Raw genomic sequence first — 26,423 nt, forward strand, 5'->3', positions numbered from 1 at the left:
GAAATAGACTATGGTGTATACGAAAATTTAATATATATAATTTATCTCAGTAAGACAGAAATTCTTTAATAACAAACATGTGGAAAAATATTTAATTTCACCCTTACAAGTGACCAAAGAAATGCACATTAAACAAGTAAAATACTAATTTTTGTATATCAAATTAGGTAACAATTTTTAAAATTATGATAATGCTAAGATTGTGGTAAAACAGAATCCACTACTTTCCAAAAGAATTGTGTCACCAGCAATTTCACTATATGCACTAAAAGCCTTAAAACGTTTACATTCTTTGATCTGTTAATTCTATTCCAGACAATAAATTCCAAAGAAATAATACGAAATATGAAAAATTTTGTTCATGATGGTATTATTAATAAGAAAAAACTAGAAACAACTTAATGCTCATTACATGGGAAGAGTTATGTAAATTATGGTACTTTTATATAATGGACTATAAAGCAGTTATAAAAAGTGTTTATGGTAAATCCTTATGATAGACTCATACAGACATTAAAATGATAGTTTGAAATGATGGTGTGTCCACATGATGGAATATTATGCAGCAACTAAATGACAGTTATGAAAACAATTCAAAAAAACTGACACAGATAAAAGAAAACAAAAACCACCCCAAATCCTTTCACCCTAACCCAACCTTCAACTTTCACCTACTCTTTGTTCTAAGTCATGTCTGTTTGCTCAGGTATAACCATATCTACGCTGCCCTCTTTCAGAAAGTGTTCCTGGTAGGCAATGGAGTATAGTAAAGAGCGTACACTGGGCCCCTGCACATAGTGAGACGAGAAAAAACACCAGGTAGTGATGTGTAATACAGAAATTAACATAGACTCCTGTGACAGTGACTGAGGGGTGGTACGACTACTTAGAAAGTATAGACAGGGATGGCCTTTCTGTGAAAGTTACATCTGAGCACAGATCCTAAAGATGACAGAAAAGATAGCCACATGAAAAGCCTTACGATTGTTTCAAACAGAAAGAAAAGCCCTGGGTGAGGAATAGAAAAAGGCCTTATGCCTAGAGTAAGCAAGGAGGAGAGTGGTAAGACATGGCATCCGACAGGTTAGCAGGGGACAGATAATGTAGGGCACTGGAGGCCCTGGTGAGGAGTTTGGGTTTCTATTCCAAGGGCAATGAGAAGTCACTAAACGGACTTAAAAAAGCGGGAAATTGACATGATAGGGTTTCCATTTCAAAAGATTTCTCTAATTGCTGTGAAAAGAGTGATGGGCAGAAAGAAAGCTCAGAGTAGATTGTTATTCCAGTGATCTAGGTGAAGGGATGGTGGTGCTGTGGACTGTGGTGGCAGCAGAGACTGGGATAAGTAGCCAGGACATGTTCTGGAGGTCAAACTTACAGACTTGGCGACAGATGGAATACAAGGGTTGATGGTAGAGTAGAATAGGAAGACAATTTTTTGCTTGAAAACTGGGTAGCTGATGGCATCATTTAATGAAATGGGATAAAACCTAAAGAGGAATAAGACTGTATAAAAGAAAAGATTGTAAAAAAAAAAATCAGGAGTTCCATTTTGGATATGATTCAGTTCAAGATACCTATGAAATCTCCATATGGAAATGTCAAACAGGCAGTTGTATTTACAAGCCTGAAGTTCAGCAGAGAGATCTGGCCTGAAAATATAAATTTGAGAATCACCAGTATATCAATTATATTTAAAGGTACAAGGCTTGATGAGAGTACCTAGAGAAGAGAAGAGAATCCCGATCCAACCTAGAGGTAATCCAATAGTCAAAGGTCAGACACAGGAAAAGTTTGAAAAGGCCTGGCCAGTGAGACAGGTAGAAAGAAATTCAAGAGAGAAGAGTTAGACAATCATGTTTGCTCTCTCTGAGCCAATAAATTTAAGATGATCTCCAAATGGTGTATGTCCCTTCTTTCTTTGTACGTGAAACCATCAAATGAAAGGGTACATGTAAGAACAGTAAGGTCTGCATGATCTAATAGCAACAGCAGCAAAAAGAAACTGTCATAATTTATCCCAACTCCTCCAATTACCTTGCATGAGGTAAAGCAGTAGCAGCCAAACAAAGATTCTTAAAGAGGTAACCTGAATCCACCAATTGCTGAAAAATGGAAAAAATACAACTCGAACAAGCCCCTTCCGAGTCAGAGATGTCCACGGAATTTCAGGTTTGGCTTTGGCAAATGTTGAGCCTTTAAATATACAATAAAACAAAACATCAAACATTTATGTACACTAGACTAATGCCCACTTGTAACACAACATTAAAAACAGGTGAGAGCAAAAATCAGCACATAACCTGTTCAGTGAAAAAGAATCCTCTTAGACGTTCATTATATATACTAACTTTTGCCTCAATCACTAGGACAGGAGCTCAAAATAAGTCAGGCTTGTTTGAATGGTATACAATATATTTTTCTTCATTACACAGCAGCAAGTCTCCAAGTTCCTCTCTTTCACGCTCATGGAAACCATGTAATTTACATAGCCACACAGTATAAAGCAAAGGGGAAAAAATGCTAAAGCCTGAATGATGCAGGAAGAACACTACTTTTGGAAATTAAAGTATACCATCATATAGGGAAGATATCCAAAAAGAATCTTTAGTACCACTATGAAATAATATAATGATATACCTAAGAAACAATCCAACTTTAGAACTCACCTCTGATTAAGTCAACATCAATCAAGTCTGCCTTTATGTGACCCATCTTTTTTGGTTTGTTTTTGAAGCCCTAGAATAAAACAAAACAAATCCCAGAAATAAACAACATTTTAAAAACCCTTTTAAAACAAAAGGTAAATTTACGTTTCTTCTTCTCTACACCTGACTCCCTTTTACTGGGTACAATTTAATCCTAATGCTCCTTAAAGGAACCTGTCATTAATATTTGTTTTCGTTTTTAGTTTTATCAAGTAATGCATGCACACACTTTTATCACCTTTAAAAATAATCAAACAGTACCAAAAGGTCAGTAAGTGAAAAACAGGTAGTCCTCTGACCCACCTTACCTCTCCTCCCAATTTCATTCATTAAAAACAAATGCTTTCATCTTTTTTAGCTGTTTCTCTTGGTATTTACTTACATAGGTCTAAATAATATGTTTATACTGCTATTTTTCAATTTATTGATTTTAAAAATCACCTATGAACTCCTAATATAGTATATGAGAATTTAGCTCTTTTACACTACTAATTCCCACCTCCTCACTTCCACCCCAAAAACATATATCCTCACAATATAGTCAATTAATTTGTGACAAATCAGTAATCAGTAGTTAGAGTATGATCACTATGAAATATCATTCCTTGTTCACTCTATTTATATGCTTCCTTTTATTCTATGAGGTCAGTGAAAATATTTATCAGTTTCCAAATACTCAAATGCCAAAAAATTAATCAAAGTCCTTTTTTTTCCTTAAAGAAAAAAAATTCCTGGAAACCCCCTTCCCAGGACCCTCTATCTTCCTGCTGCAATTGGACTGGTTGCTCTCTGGGCCTGTTGCATGGCTGTAATCCAAGAACTGCTCACTCTCATCCTGACAATCCCCTTCCCCCCTCTCTGTGGTAAGTCCCTATTTGCTGCATCCATATCTTCTGGGAGCACATTCCTTCCGTAGCTTCCTGAGAAGGGGGTCACAGAAGACAGTGTTTTCAATCCTTGCATGTCTGATTTCATTCTACCCTTATACTTGATTAAAAGTTACCCTAGATGCAGAATTCTAAGTTGTTAATAATTTTCCCTCAGGAATTGAGACACTGTTCCATGGTTTTCTAGCTTCCAATGTAGCTGTTGCAAACTCCAATGCCATTCTCATTCCTGATCCTTTGAATGTGAATTGTTTCCTTCCTCTTAATCCTCACTTTATTCATGGTGTTCAGAATGATGTGCCTTTTTTTTTTTTGACAGAAGTGACATTTATGATAAAACATGTATTTTATTTGATCACATAATGATATGCCTTGATTATGAGTCTTTTATCATCTATTGTGCTGAGAATCCCTTCCATATAGAAATACATGTCTTTCAGTTTTAGGGAAGTTTTCTTATAATTTATATTTAAGTTTCTTCCCTTTTAAGACTTTTGACTTTTCTCTCCTATTTTCTACCTCTTTTGTCTTTCTGTTCTGCTTTCTAGAAATTTCTTCAAATTCTATTACATTTTTCATTTTGATTCTTTGGGTTCATTCCTTTCTCTTCTCTTTCATCCTGGAAGATTTCTTCAAATATCTAGTAATCATTGGCTGTCCACTTATGTATTAGAATGAGGAGTTAAAACCTGATGGACATTTTATTTCAAGGTATATACCCAAGAGAAACATATATAAATTTCACTAAATAATGTGTACAAAACGTTCCTAGAAGAATTATTTATAAAAGCCCCAAATTGGAAACTACCCATCAAAAACAATCAGAAATTGCCCAGCAGCAGTAGAATGGATAATAATTGTGGTGCTACAGTGAATAAACTACAATTATGCGACAACATGACTGGATCTCACATACATAATATTGAACAAAAGAAACGTAATACTGAACAAAAGAAATTAGACTCAAAAGTGTATGTACTGTATAATTTCATTTATGTAAGGCTCAAGATAGGCAAAAATTAACCTATGGTGCTAGTAGTAAGGATACGGGTTACCTCTGTTGGTAGCAGTGACTGGAAGAGCATGGGATGGGGAGCTTCTGTGTTACTCCTAATGTTCTATTTCTTGATCTGAGTGTTTGTCACATGGTTATGTTCCGTTTGTGAAAATTCCTCAAGCTGTACACTTATAATTCTGGGGTGGGTGGGTGTGTGTGAGTATAGGTCCCCCACTTTTCAAAAGTTTGCTTTACACCATTTCGCTTTTACAAAAGACCTACGTTAGTACCTGTTTTCTTTCGCTAACCGAAAAAAATCCAAAGAGGATTTTTACTTTTACGAAAAAAGGTGAAGAGCATAAACAGTGTTCCGTGATCTCAGGGAGCTCTTCCAGAGGCAGCACACACCCGAGCAGGGAAAGCAGCACCACCAGGCTCCTTCCCCGGGGGCAGACCCCGCATCTCAGCATCAAGCCCCCATAGCTTTGAAAGGTGTCTGTGAGCATCTGTGCTGTATTTCGATGTATTCTGTGCGTCTGTTAGCAAGATGTGTCCTAAGGTATCTGCTTCTTCACAATTGCCATTTCGGCTTATGAAAAGTTTCATAGGAACACTCTACTTTTGGATAATGGGGGAAACCCGGTAACTCATATTCACTGAATATGCTTTATTTTATTAACACATAGACAATGGTTTTACAGGAAAAACTCGGGATTTGAAAGTCATGATAACCTTGCTGTATACTATGACTCAAAAGCAAATTTGTGAATTAGCTTTTGTGTTTAAAAATCCTGGTTTGCCTAACAGTTTTGTTTCATTACTATTAATAACTGTTTTAAAAGATGGATTTTAATTTCGTGCTCAATCAACACTTGTACATGCTAGTTCCTGATCAAGTTTTTAAAATTAGATATTTAACCATTAAAATTATTGTAAAAATTAAACGTTAGAGTAATTTGCTATTTCTCTAGTTTAGATATTGAGCCAATATTGATCTTTGGTTCTGTTTAACTAAAAGATGCAGCCAAACAATTTCTTTAAAGTGAACCCTATGTTTCTATCCAATTAACTACAAACTGTAGATTTTAACAACAACAAAAAGAGTTTTAAAACTCTAAATGTCATAAAATTAAATCTAAGAAGGAATCAAATTTTGATAATTAGACATTTCAGGGGCAAAAATAACCCTTTGGAAAAAATACGTGCACTAATTTTTGAAATATGCATAGTATTCATGGAAATAACAATGATCTTGTGCTACATTTGAAATCAGAAATGAAAATTTTAAAAGTAAAGATATCACTGTATTATATTCTAACAGACATAGGCCTTGTGGACATTTGCAGCAGTACTATTCTAACTAAAGAAGCTTAAAGTGCCTTAACTTTAGAGCCACGTTAATTTTTCTACTTTCTTTGCTTTCTAGACTTTTCACCTACAATGTTATAGAATCAGAATTAGGATTATCTAAAGGTAAACACCAAATTATGAAAACCTCCCTCAGCAATAGAAACACATTCATTCATTCACTTAGTCAACAAATACGCAATATGTTTCTTCCGTATGCCAGATAAGCTACTTGAGCTAAGCATAGAGCAATAAGGAAGTCAAAGCACGGCTGTATCTTCAGAGTGTGCACGCACAGAAGGGAAAACAGACAATAAAGCCAAATGTTTGAGGGTTCCTCAGGAAAACACCCCCTGAACTTCCCTCACCATTTTTTGGACAAAAATCATTAAGAAATTTATGACCACTGTTCTTGAGCCAGATAAGAAAGTCGCTAGATACTTTTATATGTGTCTGTGCTGAGGAAGAATAAAAAACACATGCCATGCTTTTGTTTTAGGATCCTTCTGCTTGATCCTACATATTCTACAGTATGTATAGTAAGAGGCAACATGCGCACGGCACTACTCTAAGCACTTTACATAAACTTACATTAATTTGTTTAACTCATTTAGTCCTCACAACTGCCCTGTGAGACAGGCACCTTTATTATCTTCACTTTACAGATGAGGAAAACAAGGCACAGAGACTCTGACCCGTTCATTATGACTACAAACCACTACACATCCTGCCTCTCACTATACAGTACAAAATGCATTCCTAATCAATGTAGGGAGAGATTTTGAGATAAACAAGATTGCATGCCTCTGAAAGGTTCCATGGGATTAATAAACCCTGGGAGCTGTGAGTGAATTTCCTTATTGGCCACAACCCAGGGCCACAACCTAGCAGCCCACGATAAAACTGTAGGAGAAAATGATACCCCTGCACTAGGTGCTAGAGCAGTGGTCTGGAAATTTTCTGCAGAGCCCAGCTACTGGCTGTATTCAGCTCTCTCTATTGTTTGCTCCCCACAGAGCTGTGTAATATCTTCAAAGCTCAGAACCACCTGACTGATGCAGTTCCTACTTTTAGGCAGAGGGACTAAAGCACTGGAAATACTGCTGCAGTATTGTTGGACTCCATGTTTAAAAGGGAATAAAAGACAAGTGAAACCCTGTAACATATCTCTCTCTCTTAGTGTGCTGAAATGTCCATTTTATTGCCACTGATTCTAAACTACTGTATAGTAGTCGGGCACAAAGAGAGAAGTCACCTGATTTAGAGCAGATGATGAACAACAAAACAACAATTACAAGGCAAGTACAGCACTATAAGAATATGTGTAAAGGACACCTAACTCAGATTTAAGAAGTCAAAGAAAGATTTCCAAAGGAAAATAATACCTGATCCAAGACCTGAAGGGTGTATAAGAATTTGCAAAGAAGGACATGGGCTGTAGCAAAAGGGGAAATTAAGAAAAGTATATGAGAAGACCTCGAAATAAGAGATAGCATGACAAAAACTAAAGTTCAAGAAGGCCTAAAGCAGAGTGAAAGTGAAAAAGGGGTTAAGGTATGAAAGAGAGAAACTGGAGAGGTAAGCAGAAGCCAGATTTTGAAGACTATAATCATGCTGAGTGTGCATTTATCATAAGGATAACAGGAAGTCAGAGAACAGTTTTAAATATGAGAAAAACAATCAGATTTGTGTTAAAACAAAAAGAAAGTAACAATAAGCCGGCTTCAGTGATTATTGAGGGGTGAAGGGGGAAACGGGGGCAGAGAAAACAGAAAGTTAAAAAAGTGACTCCAGTAACCTAGATCAGGAGTGGACAAACTTTGTCTGTAAAGGGCATATGGTATTTTAGGGTCTGTGAGCTGTACCACCTGTGTGCTAGTACTCAACCCAGCCACTGTTGCACGAAGGCTGACTTAGACACAGACAATAAACATGTAAAACATGAAGCCTGCAGTGCTCCAGCGAGTCTGGCTGCAGGCAATAGTTTGTGGACCAGATGAGGGCAGACAACAGGTCAGTCCAGGCCAACAGAAACATGACCTAGGAAAAGTATGCATAGTCAAAAAATACAAGAAGGTAGAATCCAGAAGTCTTGGTAATTCAAAATGTGGGATCAGTGTGAAGGTGAGGCCACAGAAGAATTCCAAACCCCACCTTTAGCACTCTAACTGCTCACTGAATAGGAAAGGTGAGAGAAGGCACAGGGCTGGTCAAGGTAGGGGAGGTCACATTCTGCTCACAGCCCTCTGGCCAAGCTGGAAATCTGTGGGGCAAGGAAGGACTCTCCTCCCACAGGAAGGCACTGCGAGTCACATGACAAAAGGTGAAGACATAACAATTTTCTTAACAGTTGAAGATAAGGAGATAGCCTTCTAACTTAGCCTTTCTGTACTTCAGTGCCTTCACCTGTAAAATGAGAATAATATATCTACCTCGTGGAATTGTTGTAAGGATCGATTAAGAAAGCGAGAGAGACAGAGACAGAGAAAGAGAAGTTCTTAAAATAATACAAGACACATTCTAAATATTCATTATCATTATTATTATTATACCACCAAAAACACATACACATGCCCTCCCGCATGCACTATAGTTTCCCCCATATAGTTTTCTCACAATTTTAGTTAAATCAATATGTGATGTTTAGAGTATTATGATTACATTAAACATGTTCCCACCTAAGTCAAGTAGTAACCAATGATTATATTTCCTTTCTTGGAAATTTTGTTTGCCCTGAAATTGTTAATTGCCTCATGTTCCCCCCTACCTTTATAAATAGGAATTGTATATATTTAAGATATACAATGTGAGGCTTTGATATACATTGTGAAATGATTGCCACAATCAAGCTAATTAACATATCCATCACCTCAGACTGTTAGTATTTTTTGGCATTTTTGTGTGTGGCATACATTTAAAATCTACTCTCTTAGCAAATTTCAAGTATACAATACAGTATTATAAACTATAGTCACCATGCTGCATATTAGATCTCCCAAATTTATTCATCTTATAACTGCAAGTCTGTTACCTTTGACCAACATCTCCCCATTTCCCCCACACCTCAGCCCCTGGTGACCATTCTACTCTCTGCTTCTATGAGTTTGACTCTTTTAGATTCCACTTACAAGTGAGAGTTTGCAGTATTTGCTTTCTGTGTTTGTTTTATTTCACTTAGTGTGATGCCCTCCAGATTCACCTGTGTTGTAACAAATGGTAGGATTTCCTTCTTTTTAAAGGCTGAATAATATTCCACCTCATGAGACAGACAGAGAGATAGGGCACATTTTCTTTACCTATTCATCTGTCAACAGACACTTGGGTTGTTTCCATATCTTGGCTACCATGAATAATGCTGCATGAATATTAAGTGCATATGTCTCTTCAAGAAAGTAATTTTATTTCCTTTGGATAAATATCCAGGAAGAGGGATTGTTGGATCATAAGGTAGTCCTATTTTTATTTTTTTGAGGCGCCTCCATACTCTTTTCCATAACAGCTGTACCAATTTACATTCCCACCAACAGTATACAATGGTTTCCTTTTCTCTGTATCCTTACTAACGCTAATTATCTTTTGACTTCTCTGATAATTGTCATCCTAACAGGAATGAGGTGATGTTTCACTGTGGTTTTGATTTACATTTCCTTAATGATTAGAGATGTTGAGCACGTTTTCATATACCTGCTGGCCACTTGTATGTCCTTTCTAGAAAAATGTCTATACAGGCCCTTTGCCTATTTTTTAATTGGATTAGGTTGCATTTTATATTGTTGATGTTTCCTTTGCTGTGCAAAAACTTCTTAGTTTGATATAGTCACATTTGTTTATTTTTGCTTTTGGTGTCAAATTCAAAAAAATCATTTCCAAGACCAATGTCAAAGAGATTTTTCCCTATGTTTTCTTCTAGGAGTTATACAGTTTCAGGTCTTACATTTAAGTCTTTAATCCATTTTTAGTTTATTTTTGTGTTTGGTGTAAAATAAGGGTCTGATATCATTCTTTTGCATGAAGATATCCAGTTTCCCAACACCATTTATTGAAGAGACTGTCATTTCTCCATTGTGTATTCTTGGTGCCTTTGCCAAAGATTAGTTGACGCTACGTGCATGGGTTTACTTCTGGGCTCTCTATTCTGTCCCACTGCTCTATGTGTCTTTTATGCCAGTACCATACTGTTTTTATTACTATAGCTTTGTAATATAATTTGAAATCAGAAAGTGAAATGAGATGTCTCCAGCTTTGGTCTTCTTGTTCAAGATTGCTTTAGCTGTTTGGGGTCCCTTTGTGGTTCCATATGAATCTTATTTTTTCTGTATCAGTTAAAAATGCCATTGGACTTTTGATAGAGATTGCTTTGAATCTGTAGATTGCTTTGGGTAGTATGGACATTTTAACAATATCTTTTTCCTTTTCCAAATAATAGATTTTGTTTTCTCTTCCAGTTTTATTGAAATATAGAGACATAGAGCACTGTATAAGTTTAAGGTGTACAGCACAGTTATTCGACTTACATACATCATGAAATAATTACAAGTTTAGAGAACATTCAATATCTCACATAGATACAAAATTAACAAAATAGAAAAAAAAGTTTTTTCCTTGTGATGAGAACTCTTAGGACTTACTCTCTTAACAACTTTCAAATATAACATACAGCAGTGTTAATTACATTTATCATGTTATACATTACATTTTAACAGTAGGAATTCTTCCAATCAATGAGCATGAGCTACCTTTCATTTGTGTCTTCTTCAATTTCTTTCATCAGTGTTTCATATTTTTCAGTGTACAGATCTTTCACCTCCTTGTTTAATTTATTCCTAAGCACTTTATTCTTCTCGATGCTATTGTAAATGGAACTGCTTTCTTAATTTCTTTTGCAGACAGTTCATTGTAAGTGTATAGAATTTTTCCTTTTCACTTGTCTCAAAATTTTTAATTGATTCTTTGACCCATTGGTTGTTCAAGATTATATTGTTTAATTTCCACACATTTTTGAATTTTGCAGTTTTCCTCCTGTTATCAATTTCTACTTTAATAACACTGTGGTCAAAAGATACCTGATATAAATTCAATCTTCTTAAATTTGTTAAGACTTTGTTTCATGGCCTAACATATGATCTATCCTGAAGCAGGTTTCATGTGCACTTGAGGAGAATGTGTATTGTGCTGCTGATGGATGGAACGTTCTGTATATGTCTGTTAGGTTCATTTAGTCTAAAGTGCAGTTCAAGCCCAACGTTTCCTTACTGATTTTCTGTCTGGATGATCTATCCATTGTTGAAAGTTGGATACTGAAGTCCCCTACTAGTACTGTATTGCTCTCTATTTCTCCCCTTAGGTCTGTTTATATTTGCTTTATATACTTAGGTGCTCCTATGTTGGGATGTAAGGACTGTTCAACATCCACAAATCAATTGAATACACCACATTATCCAGACGAAGGATAAAAATCATATTATCATCTCAATAAATGCAGAAAAAGCATTTGACTAAATTCAACACCCATTTATGATAAAAACTCAGCAAAGTGAGTAGAGAGGGAAAGAAACTCAACATAAGAAAGGCCATATATGACAAGCTTCATTTTTTTCATTCACTTAACTTTCTACATATATATTACTAATTCATTTTGAAACTCCCTATAAGTGTTATAAATCTGCTCCCAGCGTGCTCAAACACAACAAACACTGGTTTCTTTTTTTTCCTCCTTGAAGATGTCTATATACCACAGTTTCCTGTCCTCCTGCTCCTTTCTGGTCTTGTTATTTTCTAGGCCTCATAAATGAACTTTCATCTTGGGACATCTCTTAAGAATCCAGAATTCTTTTTACCTCTCTCTGTGTCGGCCATCCTGTCTCCTGATACTATGGATTCCTCTTTTTTGGTTTACTCACTCGTATACAGTACACGTCCTCCTCTGAGGGAAGACATGAGTGACACACTTTTTAGACTTTGACAGTTTGAATATATTTTCATATGATGCCTTTATACTTGTTAATAGTTAGACTGGGCATAAAGTTGTAGATTGAAAGCCATTTTCTCTGAGAACTTTGAAGTTTCCATCATCTTCTAACTTCCAGATGAGCCAGAAGTTGCTGCTGATAGGCCCAATGTCATTCTGACTCCCAATCTTGTATAAGATCTGTTTTGATCCTTCTCTCTATTCCCTGCTTAACCCAGGCTCTAATTTCTAATTTCTTGTGATGTTGTGATTTGTAAAAAGAAATTTATTTTGGTCTCTGTCCCCAGTTCCTGACACAGGGCTCCTGAAACCCTTGTAATTTCCTGGGTGACAAGAGTGCCTTTTGTTCTAATGAGGCAACTCTAGGTGGGCTCCTGGATGGCTCCTGGATGAGGGCTGGTCACCAGAAGGAACAAACTATGATTAGAAGCTTGGAATTTTCAGGCCCTCCCTCTCCCCCATTCCCTTGCAAAGGGAGAAGGGCTGAAAACAGAGTTAATGATTGATCATGCCTACTAGATGAAGCCTCCATGAAGTTCAGAGAGTTTCCAGGTTGGTGAACACATCCACTCCAGTAGGGTGACATACCCCAAACTCCACAGGGACAGAAGCTCCTGTGCTCTGGACCCTTCCAGACCCCACCTTATGTATCTCTTCATCTGGCTATTCATCTGTATCCTTTATCATATTCCTTAATAAACTGGTAAATGTTTAAGGAAGTGTTTCCCTGAGTTCTGTGAACCACCCTAGGAAATTAATCAAACCTGAGGAGAAGGTTGTGGGAACTTCTGACTTGTAGCCAAATTGGACAGAAGTTGGGGGTAACCTAGGACCTACTTCTTGCAGTTGGCATCCAAAGTGGGGTAGGAGCAGTCTTGTGGGACCAAGCCCTTAACCTGTGTGAGCTGACACTACCTCCAGGTACACAGTGTCAGAAATGAGTTGAATTGTAGGATACCCAGCTGGTGTCACAGAGAATTGCCTGGTGTAGGGAAAAACCTCCACACATTTAGTGACCAGAAGTGGTGTTTTGTGTGAATAAAGGAGACTCACAGGAGAAACACAAGAGGCAGATTGAACTGAATCTTTCTAAAATTTAGTTCTGAAATTTCATAATAATGCTGATCACTCAAAAGATCCTTTTGATCTGTAAATATGTGTATTTCAGCTCTGGGAAATTTTAAAATATTATTTATTTGATAATTTCTTCTCCTCCACGTATTTCTGTTTCCTGGAATTAGTTGGATTTTAGGCTTCCTGCATGAACTGCACTCGCTTTTCTATTTTCTTTTTCCTTGCTCTTTCATACTATTTTTCTGGGAAATGGCCTCGACTTTATCTTCCAACTTCTCTACTGAATTTACTTTGGTTATTTTTATTTTCTGGTTCTCTTACTTTTTCATCTATAGACTTTTTTAAAAATAGTATGCAGTTCTTTAAATATATTAATTATATCTTTAAAAATAGTATTCTTATAATTCCTGTATCATTTTTTAAAATCTCTTTCCTTCTTTTTCTTTAGGTCTCAAATATTTGAGCATCTTCAATTATCTATTTACACTTAAGAGTGAGGCACTAACATGCTGAATGCCCATTCAGTGTGCAGCAGGGGAAGCTTGCTGAACAGTGGCTGCATTGTAGAGAGTAGCCAGCCATTTCACTTCCAGTATCCTTAGGTCTTTTCAGTCAGCTTGTGCAAAAAGAAATTCCAGTCTTCTGTTTAGAGCTTATAAGCCTGGCCACCAGACTTTTACTTAATCTCCTTTATGAGTACAGTATCTCATCCCATTCTCATTTGTGTATGGTATTCTAGAATCCAGAACTTCTCTGTTTCAGCCTCTCCAGAGAGCAAACTTCAATCTTCTGTCAGAGGAAGATAAGGTAACTATGAGGCTGTGTAGAATAAGCTGGAGGATCTGGGGGTAGGTCTATTGCCCCTCATACATATGCTCAAACAATCCTATTTCCAGTTCTACCTCATACCTGCAACTATACCTGATGCATCTAATTCCTGAGTCTTTCAGAAATTAAATACAGGGGTCTTTTTCCTTTAATTTTTTTTAAATTTAAGAATAGTTGATGTACAATATTATATAAGCTACAGGTGTACAATATAGTGATTCACAATTTTTAAAGGTTATACTCCATTTATAGTGATTTATAAAATATTGGCTATATTCCTTGTGTTGTACAATATATCCTTGTAGCTTATTTTATAGATAATAGTTTGCACCTCTTAATTCCCTACCACTATAATGTCCCTCCCCACTTCCCTCTCCCCACTGGTAACCACTAAATACAGGTGTTTTAAAACAGGGAGTTCACTTGTTTCCCATTGGCATCCCCTACTATAGACACTTACATTTTTACTTTCTTTACATCCATTTTCCAACTTTCAAAATTGTGTTAACAGCTCTCTTTTACAGTAGTCTTCTCTCCCATTCTTTCACTCCTATTGTAGGTTGATTTTTTTTTCTTATTTATTATAATTTTAGAGAATTTTCAGAAGAAACCAGATGGAGATTAATGCACATATTCCAACTGTCATCTTTAATGAGGTGTCTCATCTGTCATGTGCCCACTATCCAGCTCAAGAAATAAAAGGTTACAAATACAGCTGAAATTACCTCTGTGTTTATGATTAGACATTTAAAATTTCCTAGGTGTAAAATCATATCATTTTCAAACACTGATTTTTGTTATTCTAATATTAGAAAAATAAAAGAACAAATATTTTAAAAGCAAAGATAATATTAATTAGAATGTTTTGCTCATCTTAGCAAATATATCTCAAACAGCATGTTAAATAATAGTAATAGGAGCCATTCTTGTTTTATTCTTTTGTGGGGGGGGGACTAAGTTGAGCTTCATTACTGAAAATAATGTTAGACCTTAGATTTAATATATTTTCTCAATTAAGAAATTTTAGAAGACAATTTTCATTGGGAATATATATGAATTTGTTGTATACTACATTATGATTTCTCCTATTTTTTTCTATTGATGTGATTTAAGAAAACAGCTATATTGAGGTATAATTAATACTCTGTAAAACACACTTATTTTTAGTGTAGTTTTAGTAGTTAATTTGGTGGATTTCTGGTAAATTTATAGAGTTGTACAACCATCATCACATTCAAATTTTAGAACATTTCCATCACCTGAAAAACAAGAATGGCAGTAAGTCTCTGTTCCTATCCCCCAGCCATAGGCAAACACTGATCTGCTTTCTATTTCTATAAACCTGCCTTTTCTAGAAATTTCATATAAACTGGATCACAGAATATAGTCTTTTGTGTCTGGTCCCTTTCACTTAGCATAACATTTTTGAGGTTCATCCATGTTGTAGCATGTATTAATAGTTTTTATTGCTGAGTCATGTTCCATTGTATGGATATAACACATTTGTTTATCTACTCACTAGTTGATAGACATTTGGATGTTTTTTCTAGTTTTTGGCAATTATGAATAGTATTGCTATGAATATTTGCATGTGCCCATATGTTTTTATTTCTCTTAGGTAGATAACTAGGGGTGGAAATGCTGGGTCATATGAGAAGTATATATATTTAAATTTTTCTACTTTCCATTCCCACCAGCAGTGTATGAGAGTTCTGGTTCCTCCATGTCCTGGCTAACAAAGATCTTCTATGTTTTCTTCTAGAAAACCTTAGACTTTTAGTTCTTACACTTAAGTCCATGATCCTTTTTAAGTAATTTTTGTGTACAGTGTGAGGTAAGAATCAAAGTTCATTTTTATACATGTAGATATCCAATTGTTCCAGCACCATTTGTTGACAAGACTATCATTTCTTCATTGAATTATTTTGGCATCTTTGTCAAAATCAATTTATCAAAACTGTAGGGATTTATTTCTAGATCTTATATTCTGTTCCATTGATCTATTACTCATGCCAATACTACACTATCTGAATTACTTACAGCTTTACAGTAAATTGTGAGATCCAGTAAGTCCTCCAACTCTATTCTTTTTAAACTTATTTTGAATATTCTAGGTCCTTTACATTCCTTATCAACTTTAGAATTAGCTTATCAATTTCTACCAAAAAAAAGAGTCTGCTGGAACTTTAAAGGGACTATAGTGAATCTATAGATACATTTGGAGAGAACTGCCATCTTAACAATGTTAAGTCTTTCAGATCACAAACGTGAAATGCTACTCCATTTCTTCAGATCTTTAATTTCTCTTAGCAATGTTCATAGTTTCCAGTATATAGGTCTTATACATACTCTGTTAAACTTATTCCTAAGTATTTTACTCTTTTTGATGTACTGTGAATGAATTGTTTTCTTAATTTCATTTTTGGAATACTCATGGCTGGTATATAGAAATACAAATAATGTTTGTATATTGATCTTAAATCTAGAGGCCTTGCTAAACTCATTTATTGTTAGTAATGCCTTAGGAATTTCTAAATATGGGATCATGTCACCATGAATAAAAGCAATTTTCATTTTCTTTTCTCAATGCCTTTTATTTCTTTTTCCTTGCCTTACCACACTGGCTAGAATCCCTAGTACAACGTTAAATAGACGTGGTGAGAGCAGACATCCTTGCTTTGTTCCTGATTTGAGGGACAAAGCACTCAGTCTTTAATCCCTAACTACAGTGTTAGTTGTAGGTTTTTTGTTTTTTTTTTAAAATACATGATAATTTTTTATTATTATTATTATTTTTTGCTATACAGCAGGTTCTTGTTAGTTATCTGTTTTATACATATTAGTGTATATATGTCAATCCCAATGACAGGTTTTTTAATAGACATCCTTTGACAGATTGAAGAAATTACTAGTTTATCAGTAATGGGCATTGAATTTTGTCAAATGCTTTTCCTGTCTCTACTGAAAAGACCATGCATTTTGTCCCTTATTAATATGATATATTACATTAATTTATCTTCAGATGTTAAAACAACAACATATTTCTCGGATATCCCACTTGGTCATGGTAGATAATCCATTTTACATGTTGTTGAACTTGGTTTGCTAATATCTTATTAAAGATTTTTACACTTATGTTTAGGACACTTTTTCTCTTTTTTTTTAATAAATCAGTATGACAGTTTATTAAAAGCTCCATATTATGCCTCAGGTAGGATTTTTTTCTTCCAGTTTTATTGAGTTATAATTGACATATAGCACTGTATAAGTTTAAGGTATACGGCATAATGATTTGACTTACATACATTATGAAATGATTATCACAATAAGTTTAGTGAACAACCACCATCTCATAGATACAAAATTAAAGAAATAGAAAAAAAATTTTTTTTCCTTGTGATAAGAACTCTTAGGATTTACTCTCAACAACTTTCATATATAACATGCAGCAGCTTTATTTATATTCATGTTGTACATTACAGTCCTAGTACTCATTTATCTTATAATTGGAAGTTTGTACCTTCTGACTGCCTACATCCAATTCCCCCTCCTCCAACCACCCCCCACCCCACCGCCGGTAACCATAAATCTGATCTCTTTTTCTATGAGTTTGTTTTTGAAATTCAATTGATCTAAAATAGTCTGTTAGTTCCTGTGGACTAACACTAATCACAACATAGTGATTCCATATTTCTATAGATTTCAAAATGACCACCAATATAAGTCTAGATATAATCTGTCCATGCAAAGATATTACATAATTACTGAACATACTCCCCACACTGTACATTTCATACCGGTGACTCATTTATTCTGCAACTGGAAGTTTGTACCTCTTAACCTCCCTCACCTATTTCTTCCCCTCACCACTCCTCTCTGGCAACCACCTGTTTGTTCTATCTGTAACTCTTTTTCTGTTTAGTTATGTTTGTTCATTTATTTTTTTAGATTCCACAAATAAGTGAAATCATACAGTATTTGTCTTTCTCTGTCTGACTTATTTCACTTAGAATAATATCCTCTAAGGCCATCCATGTTGCTGCAAACAACAAGATTTCATGCTTTTATGGCTGAGCAATATTCCATTGTATATAGATACCACATCCTCTTTATCCATTCATTTGCTGATGGGCACTTAGGTTACTTCCATATCTTGCCTATTGTAAATAATGCTGCAATGAACATAGGGGTGCATATATCTTTTCTAATTAGTGCTTTTGTTTTCTTCAGATAAATACCCAGCAGTAGAATTGCTGGGTCATATGGTAGTTCTATTTTTAATTTTTTGAGGAATCTTCATACTGTTTTCCATAATGGCTGCACCAATTTACATTCCCACCAATAGTGCAAAAGGGTTCCCTTTTCTCCACATTCTCACCAACGCTTGTAATTTGTTCTGCCAGGTGTGAGGTGATATTTCATTGTGGTTTGGATTTGCATTTCCCTGATGATTAGTATGTTGAGCATCTTTTCATGTGCCCGTTGGCCATCTGTATATCTTCTTTGGAAAAATGTCTATTCAGATCCTCTGCCCATTTTTTAATTGGGTTGTTTGGGTTTTTTGATGTTTAGTTGTATGAATTTTTTGTATATTTTGAATATTAACCCCTTATTGGATATTCCATTTGCAAATATCTTCTCCCATTCAGTAGGTAGTCTTTTCATTTTATTGATAGTTTCCTTCACTGTGCAAAAGTCTTTTAGTTTGATGTAGTCCTATTTGTTTATTTTTGCTTTTGTTTCCCTTGACTGAAGAGACATATCCAAAAATATTACTATGACCAATGTCAAAGAGTGTACAACCTATGTTTTCTTCCAGAAGTTTTACAGCTTCAGGTCTTACATTTAAAATCTTTAATCTATTTTAAATTTATTTTTGTGCATCACGTGAGAGTAGTCCAGTTTGATTTTTTCGCATGTAGTTTTCCAGCTTTCCCAACAGCATTTCTGAAGAGGCTGTCCTTTCCCCATTGTATATTCTTGCCTCCTTTGTTGTAGATTAATTGCCCATATAATACACTGCCCATTTCTGGGTGGTCTATTCTGTTCCACTGATCTATGTGTCTGTTTTTGTGCCAATACCATACTGTTTGGATTACTGTAGCTTTGTAGTATAGTTATGACAAATTTTCTTGTGCTGTCTTTGTCTGGCTTTGGAATCAGGGTAATACTGGTCTCAAAAAATGAGTTGGGAAGCATACTTCCTCCTCTGCTTTCTGAAAGAGTTTGTGTCGGATTAGTATATTTGTTCTTGACCTAAGTAACTGCTATTCATCCTTCAGATCTCACTTGAAGCATCAATTCTTCAGGGAAGGCTTCTCTGACCTCATTGACTAGGTCCATTTCCCTGTTATAATAGCTTGTAAATAGTAGCTCTCCTTCTTAGCATTTATCACAAAGTAATTTTTATTCATTAGTAGGATTAATTTTATTATTGTTTGTCTCTCACTTTACCATAAGCTCCAAAAAATGTTGAGTGTTTCTGCTCATCATTATATAGATATAGTGCCCATCCTACTGCCTGACACATGGTAGGTAGGTGCTCAACAAATATTTGTTAAATGAAGAATACATGAACACTGTTTTAGGTTTTTTTTGTTTTTTTGGGTTTTTTTTGGTCGTGTTGGGTCTTCGTTGCTGTGTGCAGGCTTTCTCTAGTCGCAGCGAGCAGTGGCTACTTTTCCTTGCAGTGTGCAGGTTTCTCATTGCGGTGGCTTCTCTTGTTGTGGAGCACAGGCCCTAGAGCACACGGGCTTCAGTCATTGCAGTGCGTGGGCTCAGTAGTTGTGGTGCACGGCTCTAGAGTGCAGGCTCAGTAGTTGTGGTGCACGGGCTTCATTGTTCCGCGGCATGTGGGATCTTCCCCAACCAGGGATTGAACCCGTGTCCCCCACATGGGCAGGCGGATTGTTAACCACTGCACCACCAGGGAAGTCTCTGTTTTAGTTTTATTTTTGATATTTCTTCCCCTTCTTTACTTTGACTTATTATTGTTTTATTTCTCAGGTTCTTCATATGTTAACTTGAATCATTGTAACTCTTTCTTCCTAGTCAATCTAGACATTTTTTGTTAATACAGACATTTAGAGTGATATAATTTCATCAAGTATTACTTTGAAAGCATTCTACAAATTTTGTTATATCTACGTTTTTATTTCTATCCTTCAAAAATACAGATATGATGTGTCCCCTCTACTTAAAAACCATACAAATTTTTTCATTTTATATAGTACAGTATCTAAAGTTCTTAGTAAAGCAGTCAACTCAGCTCTAAACTGATTTATGACCTATCATCTCATCTGTTTACCTTATACCCCAACCAGATTGGGCTACTTATTCTTCCCTTATACAAGCGTTGTACTTCTGTGCTCAGCACCGAGCAAAATGCCTTAAACATAGTAGCTCAGTAAATGTCTGTAGAACAGTTCCTACCACTTTTCATGATCCAAGTTAAGATTTTTTTAATTTATGTTTTTTATAATTTTGAATTATATTTTTATTATGTAATTTCTAATTTTATTGTATTGTGATCTGATGTTAATATTGTTATTCTTTTTTGTTTTTTTAATTTTCTTTCCTTTTTTTCTTTTTTAATTTGTTTTCAAAAAAATTTATATTTGTGTAATCTGTTTTAAATTGCATTAAATACTTCTTTGTGCCTTATACTTTGGTCAGCTTCCATCTAAGACTTAAACATACTTAAAAAGATAACTTGGCTTTTCTCCCACTACCATTAGACTATAAAATTCATGAAGGCAAGAACCATGTGTGTCTTGTTGACTGTATTCTTCGCACCTGGGAGGCCTTGGTACATTCACTCAGCAAATTTTTAGAGTTCCCTTTAATTTTATTCTTTCCACTCCTAAATTAAAAAGTATACATTAAGGAGGTATTAGATAGATTACCTTTTGAGAAAACAATGAATAAAAATATACATAATAGGTGGAGTTTAATCAAATACAGAAACACTGAGTTCCTAGTATGACTCAGAATGTTCTAAGAGTGGGATACAAATGCAATGCCTGCCCTTGAGGTCCATGAAAACACACAGGTTAACAAATAACACAGGATATGGTGTACCAAAAGGAAGGTATGTATAAAATGTCATGGAAATAAGAGTTGAGGAAATATTTAAATTGGGTAGGGGAAGGAGGTAGGTAATGAAATTCTATAGCAGGAAGTAAAATCCTTTTAAGGATAAATAAACCAAAACCCAGACAAACTACAGTGCTTGTTCAAGATCACAAGGCTAGACAGAGGTCACAAAAGGAGATCCAACTCCCAGTTCTGTGCTCTTTCCATTATACCAGACTTACTACCCATACTTTTCAGAGCTCACAAAAGAATAACAGGACAGGATTTAGAGAGTTACAAAATAAAACTGGGGGATTTATTCATCCTAATCCCATCTCCTATTAATATAAAACATCAAGGACTGCTCAAAATTATGAAAAGTTAGCCAAGTACCATGCAGTTCAAACAACTTTCTAGTTGAGTGGCTTACAAAAAGAATGTGCCCTAAAAGTATTTCACCCAAGATTTAAACATCCCAGTCCAATCAATCTGACTTGGAGATAAATAGAACTATTAAGTTGTATTACACCCATATATACCTTTTTTTTTTAAATGTTAATAGAGGGTCTATGGAAAAATCTTTAAAAAAGAAAGGTCCAAAAACAAAAATCTGCCAGCCATTATTCAGTACTTTCCAAGGAGGTAAGACCCTGGAATCTGTAGATCTAAGTATTAATGTCAATAGAGAGACATTCTGTAAGGGCAGGATGGTCTTTAGGTTTTTCCCCGTCTCTCAAGACTAGGCAATTACATTTGGCTACCAAGCAACCTTTCCATGACTAATTTGCACATCCCCCCAAACATGTTGATCCCACAACCCTGATTTTGGAACATTAGATTATTTAACCCTCCCCTCCCCTATTATAAATTAATAAACTGGCATTCTGAATTACACATCCTTTTTTGGTTGCTTGGCTAGCATGAAATAACTCCAAGAATCTGCTCAGTTCCAAAAGCAGTGTAGAAAAAAGTTTAAGAACCTGAAATACTTAGGCCCATACTCTAAACCAGTAATTGAAAAAGAGATTCAGGAAACAAATGGGTTTTATTTGACTTTCAGGGAAGAAAAAGAGGAAGAGGAGGTAGGGGAGGAGGGGGGGAGGAGAGGGAGGGGGAGAATAGGAAGTAGAGGGGGGAAGGAGGAGGAGGAGGAGATGCTCTAAAAAACCTGGATATTTCACACAAAAATGCATATTCACAGCTTCTCTTGAAAACCCTGAAGCTGTGGCAATACTCGGCCTGCGTTACCACAACTAACTCTAACTACCGCCAGAGTTAAAAAGCCATAGCCCCATTTATATGGGACAGTTGCTTTCAAATTCATCGTAGACCAACCACCCCTTTCTATTTCCCTGATACGGAGGCCAAATGTCAATTGTCATTTATCATCCCATTTGCAGTGTTGTTTTCCTTATAAACTTCAAAGAACAAAGAACGCCATACTTGGTGGATAAGTGCAGAATTTTTAAAAAGTAAATACAATCCACTCTTCACATTAAAGCAGTAAAACAAAGCGAAAAAATCAAAGAAATCAATTTACCTTAATCTGAGTCTGTTCGATTGACTTTTCCCATATCTGCTGATCATATGCTCCAATCTGAAATAGGAAGCAGGCTATTTAAGTGATGCAAAGGAAATCCTTTTATTTGGGTCAAGTCTCACAAAAGTCATGAAACTACTAAGTATCCATATGATATCTGGGAAATGTCTGTGCTTCTCTGAGGCTAGAATAAATTATTATTTCCTAGGACTATTTCCTTCAAAATTCTCAAGTTAGCTGGATCTAAAAGTAAGTTGAAAAGCAATGTCCAAAATATTTCAAATTAAATATCACCTTAAAAGATACTTCCACTTAAGAAAAACATCAGTAGGAAACTAGAGAGAAATAAAAGGTAATGGACAGCTCATTAAGATTGTTGACAGTACCAATCTGAGCTGTGCAGATAAAAAGTTTTATGCCTGAAAAAACAGCAGTTTGATCAGAAGCAAACTCTCAAAGCATTGCTGTGACACTGTGAATGCAGCCTGGAGATGGGAGGTTGAAATTCTTATTCGGCGACCTGGAACTGACTTCAAAAGACCTAATGACCTTGTCCATCAGTTTTTCCATTTATGTTGAGAGATATCATGTAAGAATACCTGCACTACCAAGCTCAGGGAAAACTAACATGATAGGTATTCTTTGTGGGACCTTCTTGCAGGAAGCATGCTTTACAAATAAAAATACATTGATATTACCTTCTTTTGGTACCACGATATAGCATCTCTCTTATTTGAGGCCATCTGTGTCTCCAGCCGGAGAATGGGATTTCACTGAAAATGAAGGAAAACCAGTCGGTGAGTCCAGTTGCTGAAAGGTACTCTCCCAGTTTGGGTAGAACTCAAAAAACGCTTCTCTCAGCCTCTCCATGCGCTGCTGACCGTCTCGTTCCCCGGCTGTTTGCCAGGAAAAAAACAAAAACAAATGCATACCAAAAAAACCTCTGGCGCAGTGGCGACCAGAGAAGCCTCTCTGCGATATTTTGTGCGAGTGTGTTCAGGGATGCAGGGAAGAGGGAGAGGAGGGGAGGTCGCTGGAGTTGACCTGCACCCCACCTCCTCCGCTCCCCAGGGTCCTGCTCTCACCTGGTGCCCGCTGCCCCGCAGTCCGGCGGCCGGGACCTTCCTCCTCAGTGGCCCCGGCCCGGCCATGAGGCCGGGGGCGAGGCGGCGGGCCAGGCAGGCCTCATCTTCCCCCCGAGGCGGAGACGCCGTCTGGGCCGTTACCATGGAGACTGCGGAGGCCGCCCCAGCCTCGGAGGCAGCCGGCCGCCCAGCGCCCAGAGGAGGGCAGTCTGTTGCCAGAGAGCCGGCGCCCTCCAAGCCCGACCTATAGGGTCATTGGACAGACCCTAAAATAAGCAAAGAATGAGCTAGGAAAGGAGGGGGATAGAAAGCGAAGGCGGTCTTAGCTAGGCTGCCAGTCGCTACGGCAACGGCAAAAGGCTTTGTGCCCGCTGGAAAAAGTCAAGTGCAGAGGTCCCAAGGCCCGGGTGGCAGCTGCTTCGGGGCGGCGGGCGCGCGTCCTCGCTAGGCCGGGCCTGGAAGGGCCGTGACTCAGCCGGCCGAGAGCTAGGCAACAGCAGCTCCGCAGACCACGGTGCAGCGGGGCCGCGGCTTCCGCTTTCCGTGTTTCGCTGTGAAGTTGGCTCCGCCCCCGGCCCGGGGCCTTCCCGCCGAGCCTCCGCCAGGCTTCGGGACGGAGGGGCTGGGGGGCTACACGGAGATCAAGGCCAGGAGCAGCTCCCCCAGCTCACCTTTCAGGTCACTTTCTCACAAATGACTTTCCCAGCCCTTCATCTAAAGGAGGTCGGTCCAGATATTCCAATAGTTCCCCGTTCATTTCTTTGCAACGCTTATCTTTCCTTGTGTTTTCTGTTTCTTTGTGCTTCATTATATCCTATCGGTCTTCCTCAATGGGCTGGGGGCTCCATGAGGTCAGAGACTAGGGCCTGGCAGGAGCCTGGCACACAGGTTCTCAACCTTTGCTGAATGAACGAATGTTTTCATGAATTTATGCTGTCCTGGGACGAAAGTCCTGGCAGGCTGCGGCTTATTAATTCCTTTCCTCTCCCGTCCCTCAGCAGCTCTGGGACTTAAGCTTTCTGGGTGCTCAAGGGTAAAGGAAGAAGAGGGCCAAGGCTTGGGGGGCAGTTCCAGGACTGCCAACTGTCATTTGGCAGTTCCCAAATTAGGGTAGGGGAAGGTAGCGGCGGGAAGAATTGTTTCTGGGTTAAAAATTCAAGCAGGCTGATAGAGGTCAGGAGAAAGGAACGGTTGCGACCTCAAATGAATATTTAAAGATACATTAAGAAGGTTTTAAGCCTCTTTCCTCCTCTATACTTTTTTGGCCATTAACGGAACACTGACCCCTAACGGCCATTCTCACCTCACTTGAAGCATTGTCCTTGCTTGCCCAGCATTGTAGCATTTGAGTCAGTTAAAGCTAATGAGATAACGATTAGACCACTGCAGAAAGCCTAAGTGCAGTTCTAAATGTTTTACATCATTATTTTTGATTATCAAATCGACATAAGGTGGAAGTTATTATCCCCGTTTTACCGATGAGGAAAATCGACTAAGATAAAAGTAACTCCCATAGAACTAATGTAAAATTATTTCACCCAGGCTTGATTTTTATATTCCACACATTGGCAGTAGTTTCCTTTCTGCTTTTGCTTCTTGACAGCTTTTCCCATCCTTAGAGCTGAACATGACAATTCTGTTTGGTTTCAAGACAAATGGCTGACTTTAAAACACACACACACACACACACACACACACACACACACAAACAACACTGGAAAAATGAAAAAGTCATTTTTTGTATATCTAAATATTTGCTTTAAGACGTAAATAACACTAATTAAACATTTTACTTCATTGCTTAGCACACAAAGAGGCTTTGGGGGGAGTTCCTAGAAGAACTGAAATCAGGTAAAGCTCTCACTGAGCAAAGCGTGGGCTTTGAACCCAGAACTGCATTCAAATCCCTGCTCCCACTAACAAACTATGTGATTTCGGGTAATTTATTTAACCTAACAAACCTGTTTTCTCACCTGTTATTATGGAGATTGTATTGTTACCTTCCTACTCAAGGCTGTGAGGATTAAATGAGCTACCCTCATAAAAAGTGCCCGGCCCTCAACAGTTACTCAAAAAACATTCGTTCCCTCCCTCTTCCTCTCCTAATCATAAACAAGAGCTATCAGTGCTTAGGACAGGTACCTCAATTAAAGAGAAGTTCACACACAAATAAAAACTGATGAGGAAAAAACCCAGTGAGTCATGTCACTTAATACATCAATGACATCTGAAACGTCTATAAACCCCCTTCATTAACTAACACTGCACGCATGTACTTTCAAAAATATCGACATCCCCAGAACAAAAATTTAAGATTATTCTCATAGGGATAAATCAACTTATGCAGCAAGAGGCGTTAACTGCCACAAATACCAAGCATAGTTTTTCTTCTTCCCCCAAACTAACTGCCTCTCAATATGGATGAAATTTTCCCCCAGTATCTATGAACTTTCTTTAGGAAAGTCAAGATTTTCTAATTTTGTAATCTCTAATAGTACAAAATAATAGGGGACAGAGAAGGGAGGGACAAATACTTTAAAAACAGGTTCCAGGTAGCCAGAATTCACATGTGCTATTCATTTCGTCATGAAACATCAGTAAAGGACAAATCAGACTTTGTTTATTAAAAAAATACTTTACAGGAAAAAAAAATCTATGCATTCCATTGTCCTATTTTACAAAGAAATAGCTTAACAATTTAACACACTTAGACAGCTACAAAAAAGCACTGTGTTAAAAGGATTATTATTCACACAAATTTAGATTTAAGACTATTCATTAAAAACCTTTTTAAAACACTCATTAATGTCAATAAACAAACTAAGGCCACAAAACGCAAATAGTCCGCCAGGCAAATTATACATTTCATCTATATGCAAAGACCTCTTAGATAAATTAAAGCCACAGGAAAAAAA

General features: G+C 36.9%; 1 protein-coding gene across 1 annotated transcript in view; it reads right to left on the reverse strand.

Moving 5' to 3' along the window:
- The window catches only part of PHTF1 (putative homeodomain transcription factor 1), a 61,143-nt gene extending 37,134 nt beyond the window's left edge, over positions 1-24,009 (reverse strand). The window contains exons 1-5 of the mRNA XM_068540543.1: positions 23,509-24,009; positions 23,122-23,196; positions 22,424-22,480; positions 2,670-2,739; positions 2,038-2,196 (exon numbers count right to left, since the gene is read on the reverse strand). Coding sequence (XP_068396644.1) covers positions 2,038-2,196; positions 2,670-2,739; positions 22,424-22,480; positions 23,122-23,166 — 331 coding nt within the window. The 5' untranslated portion in view covers positions 23,167-23,196; positions 23,509-24,009. The remainder of the gene's footprint in view (positions 1-2,037; positions 2,197-2,669; positions 2,740-22,423; positions 22,481-23,121; positions 23,197-23,508) is intronic.
- Positions 24,010-26,423: the final 2,414 nt, after the last annotated feature.

This window comes from Eschrichtius robustus, chromosome 3 (assembly GCF_028021215.1).
Source record: "Eschrichtius robustus isolate mEscRob2 chromosome 3, mEscRob2.pri, whole genome shotgun sequence".
In the NCBI taxonomy this organism is placed as follows: Eukaryota; Metazoa; Chordata; class Mammalia; order Artiodactyla; family Eschrichtiidae; genus Eschrichtius; species Eschrichtius robustus.